Source organism: Sebastes umbrosus, chromosome 8 (genome assembly GCF_015220745.1).
Source record: "Sebastes umbrosus isolate fSebUmb1 chromosome 8, fSebUmb1.pri, whole genome shotgun sequence".
Taxonomy (NCBI): Eukaryota; Metazoa; Chordata; class Actinopteri; order Perciformes; family Sebastidae; genus Sebastes; species Sebastes umbrosus.
The window spans coordinates 19835591-19859114 of NC_051276.1; the positions used below are offsets into that span (position 1 = coordinate 19835591).

Here is a 23524-nt window from a genome sequence, read left to right on the forward strand (position 1 = left end):
ATTTTGGGTTTCTACTAGAACATATTTACATGCTTTAATGTTAAAAAAAACTTTATTTTTCTCATACCGGCTATGCTGCAGCACCATTTTTCACCCTCTGCTCTGATTGGTCAGCTGGCCCACTCTGTTGTGATTGGTCAACTGAACCAAACTCTTCAGACTCCGCTTTAGCGCCGCTTTACCTAGCTTTGTTTGAGGGCGTGCCAAACTAAATTAGCTGCTATGCAGGTATTATGCAAAGTGTGTTACTTGGTGATGTCACCACGTTACGGAAGAATAGGCAAGACTTCAATCTAAGCGTTTCAGGCAGTTCAGGAGCAGTGTTTCTGTGGGGGAGAGTAACTCTTTTTGGCGTGGACTTGGTAACTGCAGACATTTTACATGCACAAAAAGCTATATAACACTAAAGGAAAGGGAAAAAGCACAAAAGCATAATAGGTCCCCTTTAAAGCACATGAGAACATTGCAGCAAGGATTTATGTTTATTGTATACAATCATGTAAATGTAGGTGATGTTTCTTACATGTTTATTTTGAGTAAAACTCCCTTCATCCAGTCAGCTCTGTTGTTTTCTTTCATGTCAAACCAGCGACTTTGAATTCCTTGTTATCTCCTCTGTGTGGTCCCCCATTCATGTCGGTGACGGAGCCACGCGCCACTGACAATGGGCCTTAATTTGATTTCAGTTTTGATTTGGTCCAATCAGCTTAGTAATGACAGACGATGAGCTGGAAAGAGCTGCTGGATGAGGAAGGAAACACTATAAAGGCCGAAATTAGATGATTAGGCGGGAGAGGAAAACAATCTTCTCATTATTGAAGTCCAAGAGGAATGGGGAATGATAATGAGGGATTGACAAAGAGCGCAGTTGTAGACAGCTTTGAATATGTATCAACAGCATTCATATTTATTTATAAATCCAGCATTTACTTGTGAAGTTGTGCAATAAATATTAACAAGAGTAGTTTGACAAACAAAAATCTAATACCGCTATACAAGTAAAGCCGCAGTATTGTACATTGTGGTTAGGTGTACTTAATCAAAAGTATTCACCCACCTTTCAAGTGCATTGAAGGACAGTTTTAGAAATCATTAAAAGCCAACATAATGCAGATTAGTCCAATGATATGTTTGTTGATGTTTGAACACAGATGAATCTACTCGCCGTCTATCAAAAAGAGCCTCAGTGAACAAATCTGTTTGTTGAGATCAATGTCAAATTCACTTTTTTGGCTGAATTTCAGAATACAGCAAAGTAAATTAGCAAGTGTTAGAACAAACAGTAATGCACAAATGACAAACATTTGCTGCTTTTTAAATCACCCGTGTTTGAACCCTAGCTAGTTTGTTGGTACCTTATTTCCAATTCTAATCCAGCATACCATCTGTTTCACTGAGGCTTTTTTTGCCTCAAGGTGTACAAGAGTCTGATTTTGTATATTGAATTCCAAGAAAGTGTAAAAAGTGCCATGGCTGCACTATCAACCGTCCTTTCACCACTTCCCTATTTCACCACTTTTTTGTGCTAAGGACCAGTGCAAAGGCTGTGAAACACTTATCAGACTTTTGAGTTTGAGTGCCTCTGGTTACAGCACCTCACCTCAGTTCCACTTACTCTGTCTGCCTCCAAATCTCTCCTGACCTGCTGTGGTAATGTAATGTAATGGTGGGTAGCTGAGCAATCTCAAGCAGCCTCATTACAGAGACTGCCACACATTCTTGACCAGCGCGGCGTGTGCATATATTTCCGCCTGATAGTCTATGTGAGCACCTGAGTATCGAGTGGGTGGAGGAGTTAAACTTTTGCTTCACAAACTACTTTGCCCTTGTGGGAGAAGTGGAATAGCTCCAAAATAGCAGAGCCAAATGTCCGGGGTTGCTGCTGCTGGGAAGGATTGTTTGTCTCCAAGTGGAACCGTGCCAGCGAACTCTCACGAAGTTAGATGAACAATGTAGGGAGAGAGATAGACATTACCGGGAGATCACCCTTTTTTCCTTTGTTTTTCTCTTATAATATTTGCTTTTATTGTATTCTTTTCAGCCCCGTTTAATCTCCCTCTCTCTCTCTAAACACACACAGAACACAAAGTGAATCCCCAAATTTGCATTTGCCCTTGGTATCTGTCAGCAGTGTTCTCTGGTATATATATATATATATATATAGTACTGTATTATGTGCATTTCTGTATCAGTAATGAACAGGTTCAGGCATAAGGTTTGCTTTAAGTAGTTTCATGCACACTCAGACAATGCAGTGGCACCGTCCACTGATCCAAAGAGTTCGGCATCTCTGCTCAAGTTTGTAAATGGATTAAATTAAATCTAACAATTAGATTACAACCTCATCAACACAGTCAGCCTGGACTGCAATGAAATAGTTTCATTTATCAATGATGAATCTGTTCAGTGGAGAGATTGTATGAGTGATATTGGGAGCTTTATATGACACCTGAACTGACACATGTAGCGGCATGTCTTGAACAATGAATTCTGTGTATCGCTGAAATGTTCACAGTAACAGAAAGTTTGATCCAGTGAATGAACAAAACATACAGATGATAAAGTATATCAACTTCAGTAACAGTGCATATTGACTTAAAGTCTATTTACACCCACACAGGTGTTTTCAGTTAACCTGGCAACTGTGTATAGACTAATTGAGAGATCTTCCTGAGTCTCCTGAGTCTCTTCTTAGCTTTGTTGAACCTGTTAGGGCAGATGGAGATTTGTGACTTATCAAATTTCCTGGCCCACCTTCAACCCGAGCAGAGGTCTAATCAGCCAGAATAACTGAAGACACTTGTGTGGGTGTTCAGAGGCTTTAAATCTTCACTGCTGAATTGAATGTAAGGATGAAAATGCATGACAGCTTGAAATAATTTTTACATGTATTTTGAAGTAAAACATTTTTTACATTGGTGAATTGTTATGAAATGACTTGTGCAATGGTTTAAAACCATTTTCCATGCACAAACAAACCCCCTAAGAATGGACAGTGTGGGAGCAGACAGTAACGTGGATACACAAGGCAACATCTATTAAGGTTCAGGACCCCAGACTCACGGATGATACATCACTGTCATTTGCCATGCTGGAAGGGACAGATGTTAAGCCACTATCATGCTATCATGTGTTACCACCAGACATTAATCATCATCTATCAATGAACAACCAATAATAAATGGTGTTTAAACTACAAACGTGTTGCATGATTTGAACAATGAGTGATACTGTTAGACAGCATGGTAAAAAAAAAATATTCTCATTTGAACATTAAATAACTTACTTTTAAACAAGTACTAACAGTGTCATCTAGCACATTTCTTTGTGACCTGGACACAAAATACAGCACATTCTATTAAATAACCCTTGTAAAACACTAAATACCAGTGACTGATCTTCAGCTGTTATAATATCATAAATATCTGTGGTGAAAAAAAATTCAAGTTCACTGTTACTGAACATGTGTGAGTGCTCCCATCAAATCTCTGTGGCAATAACGTCGTCGTACGTCTGTAACCCTGAACTGTAGTTGATGTCCATGCCGAGCTCCGTCCGGCTCTCCATTTCGGCGGTCAGCTCCTTCAGGATCCTCTCCAGGTCCTGGTTCTTCTTGTGCACCTGCAGGTAGTTGACCTGGAGCTGCTTCTGGTACTTGATGACCCGGTCTTTCTCCTTGTTCCACGTTAGCTTCTCCTGCTCAAAGGTGCTGGCCAGCCTCTCCTGTGCGTCCTTCTCCTCCCTGAGCTGCTGCTTCAGTCTCTCCACTTCTCTCTGGAGTGATCCTGTGGCCATGTTTCCGCTGTTCTCCTCCACCTGGTCCTCGGCGCGGGAGTCTGGGGCTTGGATCAGTCTTTCCAGGGCCTGAGTCTGGGCACGGGCCTCGAGTTGCAAACTGTGCTGCAGCCTCCGCTCTTTGGCTACGGCCAGATCCTGTTTCATTCCCTGAATGTCTTTCTCCAGTTTGCCCACTTTCTCTCTCAGCAAATCGGCCTCATTCTTCTTTCGCTGAAGTTCATTTTGGCACACCTGAATTAAAATATTTAAACATATTCGGCCATTAAGAGGACTATTTTGACTGATGAGACAGGTCTAACATGAAGTGTCAAATAAGCTCACTTATTCTGACTGTGATTATATAAGTCTGCTAAAACACGGACATTGAAAACAGTCTGAAGGTCACAGTTGAGTGTAGCATTAGCACATAATAGCAGGTATCCTTCCTAACTCAAAGTGCTTTCATCTTATAAGCACCGTGTGGGCATTTTATTCAGACGTCCTTATCTGAATGTCATGCTGGAATGAATTGCTATTGAATCATGAACTGACTAACCTCAACCTCTATGGTGCGAGAGTGGAGTTTGTCCTCGTGGTCTTTATTCTGTCTCTCGAGCGTCTCCATCTTTGCTGTGTTTTCCTTCAGTGACGCTCTGAGGCAGACTATATCGTTGAGCTTATGGTTGACTTCTGCCTTGCTGTCTCTCAGCTGCAGCTTCAGCAGTGAGATCTCCCCTGTCTTCTGGCACACCTGCATTTGGACAGAGACAATTATGAAGATGAACCAGACAGAGTAGTAATGTGTGTGATATGTACCTTTTTAACTGGCAGTTAAAGGATCAAGTCAACTGTTGGATTAACAACATTAAGTATTAGTAAGTTATATTGCTTTATAAAACATCAAATAACAATAGTATGCATGGGAAATACTACTTTTTAATTTTCACCTCATGCCAAAAGTAAGTTAAAGATGTAAATAAGTAAAAAAGTTTTGTTGAGAATGAATGAATTGATTTTTTTGGCCACTTGGGGGCAGCGCAGCTGGCTGTAAACACAAAATTTACATATTGTCAGCATTTACATAAAGTTGTGGCAAATGTGTTAAAGGTGCTACTGATAACATTGATAACATTCAGCCACTATATGTCGCATTCTCCCTCCCCTGTTCCATTGCATTTACTTCACCACAAGTTGTTGCCAGCCACTTACTGCCAATCTCAGCCATTTATCTGTTTTTTTCCACACTAACTGACGACCCAGAGATACCACGTGATGTCAACGTTGTTTTACTATTGGCTCACAAGCCTTGTTAGAAGTGGGAACCAAACGTCAAATATCTTCCACAGAGATAAACAAAACATTCATTTTGGACCCGCCAACATTTTTAAAATGATAATTTCACAATTATAATATATTTTTTCAGGAAAAGCCATACTTTTATTTGGCACCTTTCTAAAGGCTCTATAGATGTATTATTTCTTAAAAAAAAAAATCATCTACATAAAAATGTTATCAATAAGACCTTTAACAAACAGTTGCCTATTTACATCCAGCATACACAGAGCAACATTAGCCTTAATTTGAAGTCATGTTTTGTGGATACGCTGCAAATGTAAGTCCGATATTAGGAAAAATGTCCACTATGTTCCCCGGCTAGTTGCTAACTTTGTTTGTCTGACGTTTGGTGCTGGGCAGGGAGCGTACAGCTGGTTTATCAGAGCCTGTTTGCTGCAAAACTGCTGGATGAGAACGGTGATAATGAACCAAAACAGTAAAGTTGAGGGCTGTAAAACCAAAACAAAGAGCTGAAAAGCTAAAAAGCTCCCTAGAGTTGAGGAGAACTGCAGAGTTGGTGCTAATTCTCTATAAACATTATACAAATCCACTGGTTATATAAAAATCAATTGATATTTTCTGACTCTTTTATGATGGATTTCTTTTTCTTATTAAACATGATGATTATTGGTGTTCTTTTTCTCCGGTGATGGAAGAACATTATGTTCCGACACCTCCTCATCTGCATTCAAGGTTGTACCAGATTATATTGTTGTAGCTACAAGTTTTTCAAACTGATATCACTCGACTCATGACTCACCTCCCATTGAGTTTCCTCGAGTGTCGGAGCGAGCTGTGTGCTCTCTGCCGCATAAGACCTCAGTCTGAGCTCAACAAGATCCTTCTCTCGGCTTAGCTTTGAGACATCCTCCTGAAGCCTCTCCTTCTCCACCTGTACAAGAGTTCATTTCTCATTTCACTCACTCACTTCTGCTTTTTTTTTCTTAAAAGAAATGAAGGTAAAATACTGTATGTATATCTTAAAGGGAAAATGCACTACCTTTTATTTGGACATCTAATCAGAGTTGATGGTAAATGTAGTTGATTGAAGCAATAAGTGTGGACTAAATCGACCAAGAAAGCTGAGGTTGCAGCAGCAAAATCTGCTGTTCTTCCTGCATCCAGCGCCATCATTTGACGTGACGGTGACATAGTTGGATGCGAGGAAGAGCTACAGGTTGCAATTCCAGTTTGGATTTCTAGTTTCCATCTCTGGGTGGCCAGGGGATGCCTGTGCTCTAGATGGCGCTCAAAAACAGAACTTCCCTGTTCCCTTCGCTTGTATTGCAAACTAGCTAGTGTGAGTGCAGAGGATGTTATGGACGACGATACATTTTACAGTGTTTTGGCTGACTCGGATATTCAGCCGTATTTTCTCATTAGCAATGCAAGAGGATATGGCCTGCGGGGACCAAGCCCCCAGGAAGAGCGCATGACTTTGAAGCAAATTTTACATAGTGGCCAAACGGTGGAATTACAACCTCCGTGTCCGTCAGGTGATGCCAGTGGGCCCAAAAATACTTTTCCCATAGACTTACATTTAGAGAGAGACGTCTGTAACTCAGCGGATAATTTTTTTTGAGCTGAATCAACTTCCCAGTACGAACACTTGAATAACCCTTATTTAAATCCTTATGTCCTAAAAGTTGTAAAACGCACTAAGAGCCAAATCCAGAGTTATTTCCCTTCCTCCCTTCATGTGAATGAGACCAAGACCGCGGCTGGACCGAAACGCTAGTGCGCCTGCTCTATGCCGGAAGATCCAGGTAATTTTATACTCGAAAGTCAAGATTTTTTTTATTCATGTGCCACTGAGCAACTTACATAGGAATGAATGGGGCCCTGCCTCGAACGCTGTATCCAGGTCTCTTTATACATCCGTGGCGGGGACCCTCCGGGCGTCAGAAGCTTGCACACAATGTATCCTAGTACATGTAGGCACAGCCGGCACGGCTCTTTGAGCAGCAGAACTCAGCTTTCTCGGTCAATATTGCACGCACAGAATAATTTATTGCTTCAATTGACTACACTTACCACCAACACTGATTGGACATCCACATAAAAGGTGGCGAATTTTCCCTTTAATTGATTCATTGGAAAGGGGGAAGGATTGGTGGGATGAAGATGAACCAGGGGACTAGAAAGAAAAGAGGAGGTGGGCTGACCTGGAGTTGGCTGACATGCAGCTGGAGCACTTGCTGGGTTTTCGCAGCCATTTGGGACACTTGCCGTAACCTTGTGGAGCATCGCTGCTTCAGCCCCTCCATCTCCTCCGAGCAGTACCTTTGTCTCTCCTCAAACAGCTGGCAGGTGTCTACTTCCTTGTCTTCAAAACTCACCTATTGTAAAGTGAAGACATCTCAGTAAGAAATTATCGCAGTTGTACAATCTAACTACTGTTAAAATGTACTGATCTTGATTAAGAGCACATGCTGTTTTTTTTGTAGCGTGACAGCTTGGTACCTGTAGCTCCTGCAGCTCAGTCTCTCTCTCCAGCAGCCTTTGTTCCAAACGTTCAATCAGTGACTCATCTGTTGTAATGGGGGACCGGATCCCACCTGCAGTCTCAGAGAGAGCGCTTGGCTCATCTGCAGAAAGTGGGGAGCCGGCATCCCCATTAGCCTTAGATGCCAACCCTCCACTGTTGAAATCAGCCCTGTAGCTACAGTCAAGGTTAGTGCTATTCCCGTTGACCCATGGAGGGAAATTGGGTTGAGCTCCCTTGCTGAGGCTGTTTGTGGGAGCTGAGCTGCCATCGCTGTGACTGACGGGGCCCGTGGAAGCACTTAGGCTGCCGCTGGTGCTGTGGGTAGGCAGGCTAGACATTGAGTTACGTCCAGAGTCGGACAGAGTCCCTGAAATGAAAAGAGATGGTATTTTATTTTAGTGCAATCGGTCCTTTGACCTGAATAATCTAATTTTAAGGCAACAGTATAATCTAGATAAAGACCTGAGAAGGTGTCTTGCTTGTGTCTAATATCTGGACTCCTTGCTTTCTCCAGAGGACAAAGGATGTCCAGGTTGTTGTGGCCTGTCTCTGTGGAGGATATACTCTTGGGAATCACAGGCTTGAAGGCAGTGGAACGGACCAATGACTTCTCAGCTGAGGTCTAGAGGAGTGAAATGACACACAGTCAGGGGTGCTCTTTCCAATTTTTGTTTTCATATTCAGTGGCTCCTCTTATAGCTGTCACAGAAAGCACAAAGAGACAGACATTCCTGAAACTTGAAAATCATCATGCTTTCACAGAGATAAATATTGTCACGTGCTGGAACGTCTGTACAAATGAAAAGGATAGATTTCCCCCCCCCCCATCATGTCTTTTCATATTAGAAATAGAAGCACTGAAGCGTGCAAAATTGCTTCACTACAAGCTTGCAGTATTAAAAGCCAGTAGTTGCAAGTAAAATTCACTAGACTGTCACAAAAAGAGAAAACTCATTTCAAAGATGAACTTATACTCCGCATGCCCCATCTGTGCTGTCCAAGAATGTCACAAGCAGCACCACGGCTCCCCTCCTTCCTTTCCGTCCTCCTCTCCTCCTCCTCTGCATCCCACATCTCTCCCCCATGTGCTGTCTGAGCGAAGATGAATAGCCCTCCTCTGTGATATTAATAATATGAGCTACTGCTGAAGTGTAAGAGGTAAAGCTTGTGAGCTCAGCATTCCTTCTCACTGACTTCATGACTGGGATGCCTTTCCTCGTTTTTTTTTCTTTCTTCTCTTTCTATCCCTCAAACTCTCTTTGGCCCCTCTCTCTTTTCTCCCTTATTCTCCGCTCTGTCTCTTTTAAAGCTGCTTCCTATTCCTCTCCTTTCTCCCCCTCTTGCCCCTGAGGAATAAAGACCTATTGAAGGAGACTCCGAGTTTGCCTATGTATTCCTGGCACAGAAATGACTTCGCTGAGAAGATCAAGGCATTCTTAGGTCATTAATCTGGGAGGGGGGTGATTAATACGCTGGGAAGGTTCAACACAGGTTATGAGGAATGGCTGCCACCAATTAAACTACCTGCTGTGCATGTTTTATCCTCAACTTCGCTGCAAGGCTTTTAAAGTCTGTTGCAGTTCTGCAGTGTGACTTCTGAATGGTTGTAAGGATAACCATAGCAACGGTTCCAGTCAGGTAAAGCACAGCAAAGCTACGTTTGATGAGGCTATGAAAACGGACATAAAATCATGATCTCAGTTAATATCCGATGTATCTGATTGAATATTTCTTATATAAGAGTTGCTGACAGGCGAATTTGGTTGTCTTTGCACAGAGCCAGGTTAGTTGATTCCACCTGTTTACAGTCTTTACGCTAAGCTTAGCTAACCCATCTTCTGGCTCCGGCACATTTACTGTACAAATGTGTCATTAAAGGAGAATACCACCTAAATTAAGAATTCCAAAATGTTATTTCCATGGCCTAGGAAAGTTCAAACAGTATTTGTGAACATGAGCTACTCTCTCTCAAAGCCAGAAACCAGAGAGGTAAGTCTCAAACTTGTGATGTCATAGGGTATAAAGTGTGGAGCTGCTCCATAGACAATGAATGGGAAGCTTTATTTATTTAATTGTTATTTTTGTTCTATTGTAATGTTGTCAGTTGTGAAACAGAAAATGTCCCCAAATACTCAGGATATTACCTGAGTGCTCTCAGTGTCATCTAAAACATCTCTCCCTATTCATGTCTATGGAGCAGCTCCACACTTTATACTCTATAACATCACAAGTTTGAGTTTTAGTCTAAGACCATAGGAATAACATGTATGAATTTTGAAAATGGCCGTAGTTCCCCTTTAATCTTCTCATCTAACTCATGGCAAGAAAGCAAATATTTCCTAAAAATGCTGGACCATTCCTTTAAAATGTAATCGCATCCTTTGGGTGAATCATGAAAGAGGCAACAATGGGCCTTCTGCTCACCCTTTCAGTCTTTTTTCCTGACATGAGCAGCAGCTTTGGTTGCAGTCGCCCGTCTGATTCCCCATCTCTGTTCTTTCCACCTGCACGCTCTTCCATTGATCCTCCTCTGTGGTACACTGACCTCGGTTTATGGCTCACCTTGTATGGAACAGGAGAAACATGATATGCTTTATAACCGTGCAGTATATTTCTTTGAACTATAGTTTTAATGTCATCCGATGGCACACACCTTGATGTAAAAGAAATCTTCACTTCGACCCGACCGGGAGTGTGACAGAACTTTAGAAGGTTGAGCAGTGGATGAGGAGCCCTGAGTGAAGCCACACTTCAGTAACTCATCAAGGCTGCAACCTCCGCTCTTTCTGTGAGGATTTGCTCCCTTCTTTAACCTGTGTTCAGACGCCTTGCAGTGTTTGCTGTTGAGGCTGTTGCCGTTGACGAGGCTACTGACACTGCCCATGGTCCTGCAGGCATAGGTGACGGGAGGGCGGGGGCTGAAATCCAGGTGGTCAAGTTACACAGAAGTGAGGGGAAGAACTGACTCATGACCCCAGAGAAGTGCTATCAGTAGCTCCATCTGCAAGACAAGAAAGGGATAACATACATTAAACACACAGAATACTAGCTGTTGATCCTTAAACAGAAGTTTCTTTCATGAAAGGACCAAACCCTGTCAGGGTGTCAGTTTTTTTAGGGTTGTTAAATTCTATTGTTTCCTGTTCAGTCCAGACATGCAGTGTTGAAGCAGGTGTGTTCACATTTGCAAAACAAACAAAGTAGAAAAAAAGTCCATCTTGGCACTCCGCCTGGCTTTGTGTGTCGAGATTTATGGCTCGGCCGTTGAATTTGACAAATAACCCTTTGGGTGCCCTTCTGCTAAACAAACTGGCAATTTAGGCTACTTACATCCTACTCAACACTTGGCTGGGCCTGCCATCTGAATAGTACTATTCAAACATTATAGTTGCTGCTGTTCGTGAACACAGTACAGACAGTTCACACTAAAATATCAAGTTCTAATACTGTGATTGGCTGTAATTATGAAACAAAAGATTACATTAGACTTATAATACAAGGAATTTTATTCACAGAGGTACAAGTGATGTTCTCTATTCACCGTCCCCACCTCCTTTTTAAAAATAACCAGACCCCAGATGCTGCTAGCCACTATCTCCAACCCACAGGGGAAAAGTAGTGACTTAGTAGCAAAGGGCTCCATACTGGCTGATCAGGCCTGTGGGCTCCCCTAACCACCTGGTCCTCAGCCTTTAACCATTTTATGATGGCCACACCAACAAAGCATGGCACTAATGGCCTGCCGTGAGTCACGTATTAGTGCATATTGTATTTGGCTTCAGGCAAATCAATGATTATTGGTTGCACAGTGTTGTTTGTGAGGATGCGCATAGCTGTCAGTGTCATTTCCTCGTGGTGTTTGACTGGCATGTTTGAAGGGAGAAAATGCCGAATGAAGGCGGGCGAGCTGATCAAGGCTGTCACTTTTCATCGCCCGGAAAACAATGATAAGCGAGATGAGACATGTACAAAATAGATGTTTCATCATGAGGAGAATAAAAGGAGCATCAGAGACAGACAGCAAGTGAGACAGAGGAGGAAAGTTTGAGTGGTTTCCACACAGCACAATACAAAGCTGACAGTTATAGTCTATTTAAGGTAAATACATGGACGGAAAGATAATCCTAAATTGAAGGCTTCTGAATCAAACAGCCAGTTGGAAGTCTTCCAGCACAGCTTTGATTTTTCTGTTTCATTCAGGATGAAATTCAAAATATATTCTAGGAAAGTAAACATAAAATGTTGAGTAATGTTAAATTTGTACCTGCAAAGCAGTCCCCCCATGTCTGACGTGAACAGTCTCTGACGTGACTGCCTCTATTCTGCTGTGCCTGGATGTCTGCCGCTAAATCTAAACCCCCAGCCTTCACTATCACTCTCAAATATTTGCATCCACCACTGACATGGGACTGAAGTAATGAAACAATAGATTGTACTTACTGCCAGGTCAATCTAAGCATCCATCTCTAGCAAGGCCCCTGCAGAGTCATCTATCCAGTCCTGTGTGTAAGTCTCTCTGTGTGTGTGTTTGCCCTTGAATGAACCAACAGCAAATGCAAGCCTCACACTATCACCACAGCCAGGAGGGTCCGCTAACTGTTTCGTTGGAGAGGGTGGGTCTTTCTAGTCGGCCTGTACCCAGCTTTGCATTATAACTGACATGCAAATTCAGCTCTGTGTGTGTGGGTGTGTTTTGGGACCTCCTGCTCCCCCCCAGGGGAGCCAACAGTGTACAACATGTGCTCCCATAGAACTGGCGTGTGCCGCTCAAGTGATTAACTCCCAGCCTTCACAAAAGATCTTTTACACCCCCAGTGTACCCCCCTCTTCTCCCCACTATCACCCACAGACACCCTCCGATTGTGCATCGACTTACTGTGTAATAACCATTCATCCTTCTCCCCCCCCATCCCTCCCTCCCTTCTTCCATCAGTCCCTCCCCTCCCTCCATCCATCCGTCCCACTCGGTACCCTGCACCCACCCTGAACAAACAACACTTCATGTGAAGGAGAAAAAAAGGCGCTTGCCCTCTCTCTTTTCGCTCTTTGTCTGTTGAAGTGTGCCGCTCTTTGTGTGGACTCTTGTGTGCCGGTTGATGTATTCTCGCCAAACAGCCCAGGACCATATTTGAGTGTTAAATAAATGACTAGTCCTCACAATGAGAAGGCTGGAGAGCTTCAGTTTTATAGTGATTTACCACCGTCCTGCCTTTATGCTGTTTGTTCAGACACACACGCAGAGACTCACTCTCTCTCTCTCACACATAAACACACACATACACACCTTTTACACATCCACACACTTTCCCACAGTCTCATTGCTGGCGTACAAGTCTCTCTGAAGGCAGCAGAGCGTTCAGCAACCCACACTGTTGACAAAACACCTTGTGGATGAAGCACAATCACACATCACGACAGGAAAATATACAAGGCGCTGTGTTCCAAATGAACAAACAACAACAACAGAAGAGATATGGCCCCTGAGCCACGCTGCTGACAAAACAAGTGTAAATCTTACACCCCATTTTTGTCACGAGTCAAGGTGTACTTTCTCTTAATGTGAAGAAAACGGACAGCCTTTACCACGCATTTACTGATGGAACACCACTGAATCATTGATATCACATAAATAAATCAGTTTGTTAAAATTGAACTAATGGGAAGCACCCTTTATGGTGTGATGTTTCAACACGTGCAGACAGAGTTGCACTAAAGTTTACATCATATTACATCATATTGTCTGAAAGTTCTTTCCATGAAGTGTTTTCACAATATACAGTATCTCTATAGATCTACCATAATCTTCTTCAGCAGCATCCTTTCAGCTGACTACCATTGTCCCTCGATTAGTCCCACCCAGCACCCCAAGCTTGGACAATGATCCTGCCATTTCACTTTCATGTTCCCTCTCACTTGCTGGAAGAGAATCGCTCAATTTCGCTTCTATTTGATGCAAATATTGAAGTGATTTGAAAATCTTTTTACTGCTCCATCATTGCAAATTTCAATAAGCAGTACAAAATGGTCTGACCACGTGTTTTTTTAAGTGGACAGTGTGATTTAAGACCTTTGGTGAGATGGGATCACGGGGGTGTGAGTGGTGTGTGTGGATGCATACATCTAATCTTATATCTGATTGGCTGCATGTTTTTCCTGTGTCTGCACAAAAGAGTGTGTGCACTCATTTATCGTGTGTCTGCGTGTAGGCAGGGGGCGATGGTGTGTGTGTGTGTGTGTGTGTGTGTGCAGGGGGGGTCGTCCGAGCTTTCGCGCCCCAGCTGACCTGCCTGACACAAAGCCCTGTCCCGCGGAAGACCAGCTGACAATACACTCCCCCTCACACACACACACACCCTCCACACACACAGTCACACATAAACACGCACTCCGAGGGCATAGCCAATCCATTACCACAGCCAGTGGAAGGCAGCAGTGTGCTATAAAGGGTCCAGGATTTATACCTGTCTTACAATGACCATGAAACTCTCCTCTGTTCTCACTGTACCTCTACACACTGCCACGGCGCCAGATGGCATCACTTTAATTCTCACTGTCTTTATGGTAATTTCTAACAGATGCATGTGTAATCTATCTAGTTCAGTGTGTCTGTTTTTTTAGGTCAGTCTCAGACGGCTTACGGTTCTTTGTTCATGTGTGCCGTCTTGACGCACTTTGAATTTCATACACAGTATTTCTTTATGTGAAGGCCCAGCCCGCTGAAGCACCTTCCATCTGTGACATAATTGTTAAGCTTTAAAGGACTGTTGCAGTGTTTTTGCATGTTTCACTACTCTAAAGTTTTTTTTTTTTTTTTTATTTAAGGTTGAAATACTGCCATTTCAACATAAAGTTTGAGGACTTGTGAGGGAAGTATGTCATGGTCAAAATTGAAGCAGCAGAGGCCGAGATACCCCGACTTTTAGTCCTATATATGGGTTAAGCTCCAAAAACACTTTCCATAATGGAACTCAAGAGCATCGTTTAAAGTTTAAAGAAACAATGCTATTGAGAGTTTCAAGTTTGAACTCTCTATGCCCAGTAAATGCCTGTGTCTTCTAAACTCCACGCCTGCAGGATTTATGTTAAAAATATACAAAAAAAACCGTCTCATAGCCCAAGTTAACCCCGATTACATCACCAGGTTTTTTCCCCCTGACTTTTGTATGCTCTCGCAAGGCCACAGATCATAGCCTATATAGCATTCCCCATGAGTAAACTGATCTTGTTGTGTAAATTCAGTGGCGTTCTCCTCTAAGGGCTCTGACACACCAAGTCGACGGTCGGCCGTCGGACAGTTTGAGGCAGTCGGTGAGCATCCGTCGGCCTAGTCTGAGTTTTTTCGGCCATTTCAGCATCTTGAATCGGCAGTGACGCCCGTCAGTGAGAGAAATCACTCTGATTGGCGGTTCAGCTTAAAGAATCAGTGCAAGAGAAGAGAAACGGACGTGAGGAAAGCAGGCCAATGAGTAAAGTCAAGAGGAAAAACACAGAAGGCTCTTCTCATTTTAATGGGCTAATGACTTGCCATTCCAGGATGGAACCATAAGGCGGCCGTCTTACCTGGGTCCAGTTTTAAACTACCTGTAATTAGAACCTATGGTGAAAGACGCCTGTGTTGTCTTTATAATCCTTGTATTTTTCTACCAATACACCAATACTGATTTTTTATTCAGAGTAATGTGTGTAAGACAAATTGCAAATTTCCCCACTGTGAGACTAATAAAGGAATATCTTATTTCTTACAACTGTGTCTAAAATGAACAAAAAACCCCAGAGATTTTGGTAGAATTTTGATTATTATAGCTCCAAGAAAACAAATCATGCTTTCAATCATGAAGATAATCTCATAATTGTGCATTTATATTGCAGACAGTGATTTTATTTTCTCAATTTTGCCTGATCTTAATATGTAAGAATTGTTTTTGGTATTCTGAATGGCTCATATACTACATTAAGCAATATATCTTTTATGTAGAAATCTTAAATAGATTCAGTATTATGGTGTACTATGCAGGCATTTATAATCACTCACTTCCTGTTCTGTCATTTTTTTCCGGTCAACCAGCGTGGGGTTTGTTTTGATGCTGAGAGGAGAGGTTGAAGAGCCTTGCTGAATGTAAATGAGGAGTTGTTTTAGTTGATAAGTTTGTAAAGTTGAATGCCTCCTGATGTACTCGTTGTTATGGACATTAACTTATGATAATAATGCGGAAAAGTCGCGGAAAGTTTGCAAAATTGTTGCAAGCTTCACCTGAACACCTGAGGTACTTTCTCCGACTGGATTACTTTCACCTACCTGATCAAGACATGGATTACTTTTTATTTGCTTAACTGAAAGGAAAAAGTGTGAAGACATGGGGTAAGCTGACAACAAGTGATGTCTGCCTTGAATCACATGATGTTGGCTGATTGTGTGGTTGGTTAGTGTTGCTGTTAAGGATGTGGTTACAGTTATTGTCACTTTTAGTGTGGACTGTAACGTACAGTAGCTGGCTTGCTGGATTTGACTTGAAATAGTTGAGTGTTATGTTCATATAACAGATCAATGCATTTGATAGCATAGCAATCAGCAATAAATTAGAACAGCTGGTCCTTTGCTTGGTAGTTCACTAACTTTCTGTAGTTTTAGTTGACCCATAAGTCAAAAATAAATCTCTCATCTTCTCTTTACTGATGTGTGGAAAGTGATGCTAGCCTCCCTTTTATTGACTAATAACAAAGTGAACATAGAACAAATTACAAAACCAGATAATGCCTGGGGGATCAGAGCACTGACAGAAAACTTAAATCAATTCATAAAAATGTTATACAAGGCAGCCTACATAGATTAATGGTTTTGATAGCCTTTCTACTTTTTAGTATATAAGATTGAAGCCATGTATTGTTTGAGATCATTTTCGAAGATGAAAAAGGATGGTTTATGATCTGAACATTTAGATTCATGAAAATTAGATTTTGCAAAGTCATAGGATCAAACTACTAATATAATATTGATTTGCTTTGGTAGAAGCTTAAGAAAATATGCCAAACAATATGCTTTTATAGGAGAGGAAAAGTTCTGGGTCAATTTATTGGGAAATAAAAGTGCAAAATGTGTTGCCAAAAAATACAAGAGTGTGACAAGACTAAAATAGGCGACATAAATTTCCTGGAACCAGATGATAAAATGAGCAGTCCACAACAATGTCCTTTTTTATATCTTTGTAGAAATACCTTGGGGGATAAAAGCGATGAATCATAAAAGTCACGTCCTTAACCTTATTTAAAATCAGATATTTAGAAGGTAGGCACCATATTTTCTTCCAGTCCTGGTCTGCCTCCCTGGTCTCTTTGGTGCTTTTGGTAAAGCAACTAGGTGCTGAACAGCTGACAGCCCATATGGTGGCAATTATAAAAAATACCCAGGTAAGATGGCGAATGGTTATCCCATGATCCCATCAACTGTTTTATGACCTCCCATTCATTTCCCCAAAAATGCCTTATTTTTAATTTCTTTTGATTTTTAAACATGTTTGTCATATTGTATTGGCAGCCAATACTTTTGGCTGATGTCAGTACAGCATATTTTAGACTTAAAGCTCCCATATTATGCTCATTTTCAGGTTCATACTTGTATTTTGAGTTTCTACTAGAACATGTTTACATGCTGTTATGTTAAAAAAAAACGTTATTTTCCTCATACTGTCAGCCTGAATATGCCTGTATTTGCCCCCTGTCTGAAATGCTCCGTTTTAGCGCATTTTGACGGAATTGCAACAGAATTGCGTTGCTAGGCAACAGCTTGGGTCCATGTGTACTTCCTGTCAGCTAATGACATTCACATACACTGCAACCAGGAATAAACTGGGACACATTTAGATTATTTACATTTAAATCTGTGTCAAGGGTATAAATATTGTATATTCATGACATCACAAATGGACAGAAATGCTGACAGCTTGTTTCAAATGCAGAGTTTCTGAATATGGGATGTGTGTATTTCCCTGTGGATTGAGTGTTTCGATACTTTCACAGTAGTTATATAGGACTTAAGCCTGCTTTATAATAAAAAAACATGAAAATCTCACTTTTTTATAATATGGGACCTTTAAAACTTGATGAAGCTAATCCATCATTGTTAATATTTTTGTCAAAGTTGGGTTATCATTGTGAGATATGCTGTCTTCAAATGAAACTCGTGAGCTTGTGTTTACCACATGGGAAGTTGTGTACACGATATGCTTTTTTTTTTTTTAAAGATTATTTTTTGGGGTCTTTTTCCTTTATTTGACAGTGATACTGGTGAAAGGGGGGGATAGAGGGGATGACATGCAGAAAGGGCCACAGGTCGGATTCGAACCCTGGGCCACTGCAGCAAGGACTCGCCTATTTGATTCTTTACCCGGTGAGCTACCCGGCGCCCCTGTACACGATACACAACTCCTGAATTCTGGGCTTTCAGGAATATCCCACTTACGAGGTTGTGAATACCACAAAAGAGGGGAGTTCATATGGACTCTTGTCATGAACACGGTAAACACAACCCCATTTGAAAGCACCATTTATGGAGATGGAAGCACAGATTGTTTTGCAAAGGCTTCCAGCGTGGTGTGTTCAAGTGCTGGCAGGGATGTCAAATAACAAAGATTTGTGGTTCGAGTGGACTACTGACGTAAAAAGCTACCAAATTGACATTTCCACAACATCCATGTCGGCTCATATCAGACTGTGACTTCACAAGCAATTCTTGTTTGTAAATTCAAAGCTGGTTTCAGTCTCTCCGTAGGATTTGCAGTTAATATTAAAATGATGAAATACAATTTTTAAAAGGCAGTGCGTCCAAATATTTTCCTACATGCATGATATGAAATGTGCCAGGAATAAATAAAATCAAACAGAGCGGTAACTAACATTTCAATGGTCAAAAAATCCGGATTGCACCTTTACCTCTGGAGGAGACATCAGTGTAAATCAATCCTTATTATGCTGTTCGATCCTCTAAATGTACGCTTGAGCATGTCGCTCCCAGTGTGATGTAACACGTTAGATAACTGGAATCGATCTCACAAAGTAACTGATGATTCACATGTAATGAAGCAGACATTTCCCATTATCCCAGGCATGACAGGGCGGAAATTAAACACACAAATTAGGAGAAGAAGAAAACACTCACTTATGACAGGAGAGAGTGTATTTCCAGAGAATGTATAGGCTGATAGTTTGAATTATTGAGAGGTAGTACTCTGTCTTTTACTCTGTCATCCTCTGTGGCCCGTTAAGGCCTCAGTCACACACACCAACACACACACACACACACACACACACACACACACACACACACATACACACGCACACACTCTTTACCCATCTTGTGTCTTACTCACTGTGGCTGAGTTGTGGGGATGAGTAATGTGGCCTCCAGCAGAACATCAACTGGGGATGACATGTGGGGTAAGACAGCCATCTATCTTTCAGTTTCACCGTTAACACATCTATCTACTGACCAAGCACACACACACACACACGCACACACACGCACACACACACACACACACACACACACACACACTGACGAACAATGGCAACCAATAGCAGCTAATTGGGTAATCCCTTTAGTGCATTGTAAAGGAGATTGAGCATGAATAGGGCTTCAATGCTGAAGAGCAGAATACCAGACACTCATTACCGCCCCAGATGAAGGAGATGGAATACCAGTCACGGAGAGAGAGGCACGAGCAGAAAGAAACGTGGAAAGACAGAGTGTGTGGTGTGAGAGAGAGATTTATATTCTGTGGAGCTAACATTGATACATTGATGACTGTTGCATTGTCCAGCAAACAGTCAATGTCTCCTCTGTTTAGAGTTTTGAGAGGTTTGGATGCAGAGAAAAGGCTAAAGAATTGCACGTTCACTTGAACATTTATTGCTCATTAATTCGATCTCGGTGTCTCCTATTGGCAGCCGTGTGGCCGCATCTTCGACTCGAGGCCAGCTTTTAGTGAAGGACCCCCCTGTTCAAATTAGATTGCATTCAGATACCATTATGTGCATCCAAATGAGACATTAGGTCAACCAAACAATCAACCTCCTTTAGGTTTTAATAGATAAGGAGCTTGTGTGCACTGGCTGGCCAACTACTGCTCCTGTAGTACAGGCATTTGCATAACCTTGGCAGCTGGAGTATAGAGGAAAATGTATTTTTAATGGAGTCTAAATGGGAGCCTTTAGTGCTGCGACGAGGATGGGAATTGATGCTTGTGAATTTAAGGAGTCCTAAAATTAAATATGTGAGATTTCCTTTTATATTCCTTTATCGAGCTGCATCCATCCATCCAAGATTGATTATTGCATTACAACCGCACTTTTGTGTAATGCTTTAAACTTATGCAGCGCCCTGGAATCAGTCCAAAAATGGTTTTAAACGAGTTGTATGTGTCTTTGGTTAGATATTGCAGATCACCGGCCAGCTCCATAGTCATGAAATATTTACGTCTGAAGGCTTTTATCTTGCTCTAAAAACAGCAAGCGAAAGTGGATTGTAACAAATGGAAGTATTTTTAGACATTTTGAATTATTGCCCATCCATTACCTGCGAATATTTACCTTTTCCATTACCCGCCACGTGTTTTGAACAGGCTGTGTCATTTATGCATGATATGACAGCCTCGTGAAAGTTAAATTTAAACTTTATGGATTGTCATAAAAAGCTTTGTTGCGGTGTCACATTATTATTTGTACACTAATCGAGCTTTCAGCAAGGAAGGCACACTTGCCAAAATGTAGAAGTTATGTTGGTAACACATTATACTGGCTATAACTGTTGTCAGATTAGAATAAATGTTTTGTTCTGGTTTTGTAGCGATATTGCAATGTCAGATCATAAAAATTGTCTTCTAAATACAAATTATAGATAAACATTTTTATCTCAGTAGCACCAGTGAATGATATGTTTTACGTCGGCATTTCTCACATAGTCACGGCACCATTTCTTCAAAGTCTGTCTTACATATTTTCGTTTGATACGGTATCACAGTGGAATGACATGCATAGGTAGGTGGATAAGAATGAGGCCTTTCCTGGCACTGGGGCCCATTGACCCTGCAAGCTGAAGACTCAGTGATAAGGTTGTCATTCTGGAGCATAACCATCCTCCCATCCTCCTAATCTGCCGTGGCGTGTGTGTGTGTGTGTGTGTGGCTGGTGTAATGTGGGAGTAAGAGAAGGCATAATGAGCTCACTTTCAGGGGTCTGTATCATTCTGAAAGCAGCTGGAAATATGTGCTGCTTGCGATACCTGCGCTCAACTCCAAAATAAAAGCCCCCTGACCTTGCAATGCTTAAGGGAAACTCTGCATGGTTCTTTTAAACAGTTTGAGGTGCCGTCATAACTCACAAAAGTCACGTCTAATACTCACCCGCCGTGCACAGTTGCTCGGCTGATTCATATGCCATCAGAATATAATTCTATTTTAAGGAAGTTTACGTGCATCAACACTGAAAAGTTCTGCAACATCATCCTGAGCTGAGACTCTCAGAGATGTTGGGATGCTGTACTTCTCTGACACTGAGCCTTCACTCATGAAAGGATGCTGCTGCATTTGGGTATCTGGGACAGTTATTTTAAGACACGTCTTCTTTAGCAGGTCATGACAGCGCCAATGGTTTGTCACACGCTACAGATACGGAACTGAGCCGCGTTAATGCCCCACGAAACGATTGCAAATAGAAAAAGATTTTAAAAAATACGACCTGTGAAGTCAAGATGTTTACATCAACAAGAAGAACTCTACATAAGAAAAACAAATAGCTCAGCTGCGACAATACAAGAGACATGTCTTTGCTACTTTCATCCTCCTTGTGATTCTGTCTCTCCCTGTGTTTTTTCTCTGTACAATAAGTTACAGCACAAACCAAAGCTGAACATGCCTGAGCAGGTGCCCTACACTTACCCAGTCACCTTGTCACCAGCACAATGTACTGTAATTCAAGTTCCCCACAGGTCTCAACACATATATTACTGTGTACAGGTGTGACAGAAAACGGTAAATTACTCCCCACACAAATCCCTTCCTTGTGTTGCTATAAATTATACTGCAAAATCATAAGAATATTCAAGAACAGTTGAGCCAATTACTTTAAAATCACAGGGTGCAACATTTATATATGGAGACACTTAATTCATGCTTAAAACACATATAACAATCGGCTCTGTGTCCACATTTCTCCAAATTGCTGTGTATAGTGTAAAGCCTCATGCTGCTCCCTATTATTTCACCAGTTTAAAAACAATGGTTTGTTCAGTAATGGCTGTGCTGAAAGTAAAGAACGTGATTGGCAGTTTTAAGAAAAAGAAAATAAATGAAAGCAGACATTTCATTCAGAGCTGGCAAGTCCTCACACACAGAGAAGTTTTTTTTTTTTTTACTTTGAGCTTGCGTATTAAAAATATTAAAAGACTTGGACTGCCTCTACGCCGAGAAACTTTGGTTCAGTCAGAATGTTGAACTAAGGAAACAATTGATATTACATTAGTGTGGTACTAAAATTAACCTAGTCTACATTTGGTTCCCTCAAACATAACTTTATGTGAGCCGCATGAAGACAAATCACACACACTTAGATCTGTGGGACCTGTTACCCAGGCTCACTCCTTGTTTGAAGTTGCAAGGCTGTGAGCCCTGACTGAGTCTGCACCATCAATTGCCCCCTGTCACATCCAGTCAAACAGCCACAACCTTCCCTCAAGTCCAGCTGGAGGTGACTTACCTCCATTATAGTCTGCCTGCCCCCTCGGTCACAGTCACTGCCGCTGCTGCTCTGTTCCCCCAAAGCTGTGTGGATCACTGTGGACAGACCACTTCCAGCCGGATACTAGTTATCACTGCTGGTGTGGAGAGAAAGAGAGAAATGTCTGCTTTTGTTGCTGTTCCCCTTCTCACCCCTCTTCAACACCTGGTGTGGTGCAATCAGTCCGTCCCATCTCCCATACTATGAACACAGACACATTCCTCCATAATCAAGCCCTTTCTCTCTCTCTCACCCCCTCCCTCCTTCTCTTTACACTGTATCCTTGTTGCCTCCCTCCTGAACTCCCCTCCCACTCTCTCCTTCACTCTGAACATCCAACACTGCCTCCCACCCTCCGCTGCTCGCCTCGTCCACCTCTTACATACATTTCTCTTTAGTCGTGCACTATTTCTTTAGTATTTACATCCCTTGTTCCCTACATCCATCTCCCTCTACCTGTTCCGTCTCACTTTTTCAACTTGCTTCTCTCTCTTTTTCTCTTCCCTGGCATCACGCCCAGAGGCTCCGCTATTCATTTTAAGTCACTTCACTGCCTCTGCATGCCTACATACAGCACAGCACATCATCCCTGCCCACACTTCTAAGCCACACACAATATATCTGTAAGCGGTCTAAACATCTGTGTGTGTGTGTGCAGCTTCAAAGGCTCCTTTTTAAATCGTGTGTCCAGTTGTGTGACTGTATTCATGTTGCAGCCTATATGTATGCGTGCATGTGTGTGCACCTGCAAATAAGCCAGTAAGTGTCTGCTGGGCTGATGACTCATCCATGCTGTTAGCCTCCATGCTCTGCTGCTGAAGATTTAACCTGCTTCACTGCTCCAACTGACTCTCGCACACACACACACACACACGCACACTGGAAGCCAGGGGCAAATCTGTTGTGTTTTGATTTATTTATGTAACAGATGAAGTTGAATAAATGATTCGGATGGCAGTGTGCAGGTTATAACCCTGCAGTGCAGTCTTGGCAGTAACATGACATGCAATCTCTCTGTTTTCTCTGTCCATCACTTTCCTGTGCGTCTCTTTCTTGCTCTTCTTATCTTCTTTCCTTCCTCTTTTATGCGCTCCTTTGCTCTCCTTAATCTCTCGCCCCAAAACTCTCTGCTGCATCACAATTAGAAGCAAAACGTCC

At 42.0% G+C, this 23524-nt stretch overlaps 1 protein-coding gene across 2 annotated transcripts; it reads right to left on the bottom strand.

Moving 5' to 3' along the window:
- Positions 1-885: 885 nt before the first annotated feature.
- lzts1 (leucine zipper, putative tumor suppressor 1) lies at positions 886-22838 on the bottom strand. Of its 2 annotated transcripts, none has more exons than XM_037778323.1 (9): positions 22346-22838; positions 10254-10601; positions 10025-10162; positions 8063-8222; positions 7576-7967; positions 7278-7451; positions 5873-6004; positions 4334-4528; positions 886-4029 (listed from the first exon to the last, which is right to left on the bottom strand). In XM_037778323.1, the coding sequence occupies exons 2-9, from the start codon at positions 10482-10484 to the stop codon at positions 3481-3483; spliced, it is 1971 nt and encodes a 656-aa protein (XP_037634251.1). In that variant the 5' UTR covers positions 10485-10601; positions 22346-22838; the 3' UTR covers positions 886-3480. The 2 variants fall into 2 exon arrangements, with proteins under 2 accessions (XP_037634251.1, XP_037634252.1); XM_037778324.1 differs by lacking the exon at positions 22346-22838 and adding an exon at positions 12041-12150.
- Between the last annotated feature and the right edge of the window lie 686 nt (positions 22839-23524).

Excerpts from the sequence above, each read along its gene's own strand:
- lzts1 (XM_037778323.1), bottom strand. The coding sequence starts at position 10,484 with ATGGGCAGTGTCAGTAGCCTCGTCAACGGCAACAGCCTCAACAGCAAA. Across the intron at positions 7,452-7,575 it reads CTGAGCTGCAGGAGCTACAG|GTGAGTTTTGAAGACAAGGA; the intron begins GTACCAAGCTGT and ends ACTTTACAATAG. Across the intron at positions 6,005-7,277 it reads TGCATGTCAGCCAACTCCAG|GTGGAGAAGGAGAGGCTTCA; the intron begins GTCAGCCCACCT and ends ACTCTTGTACAG.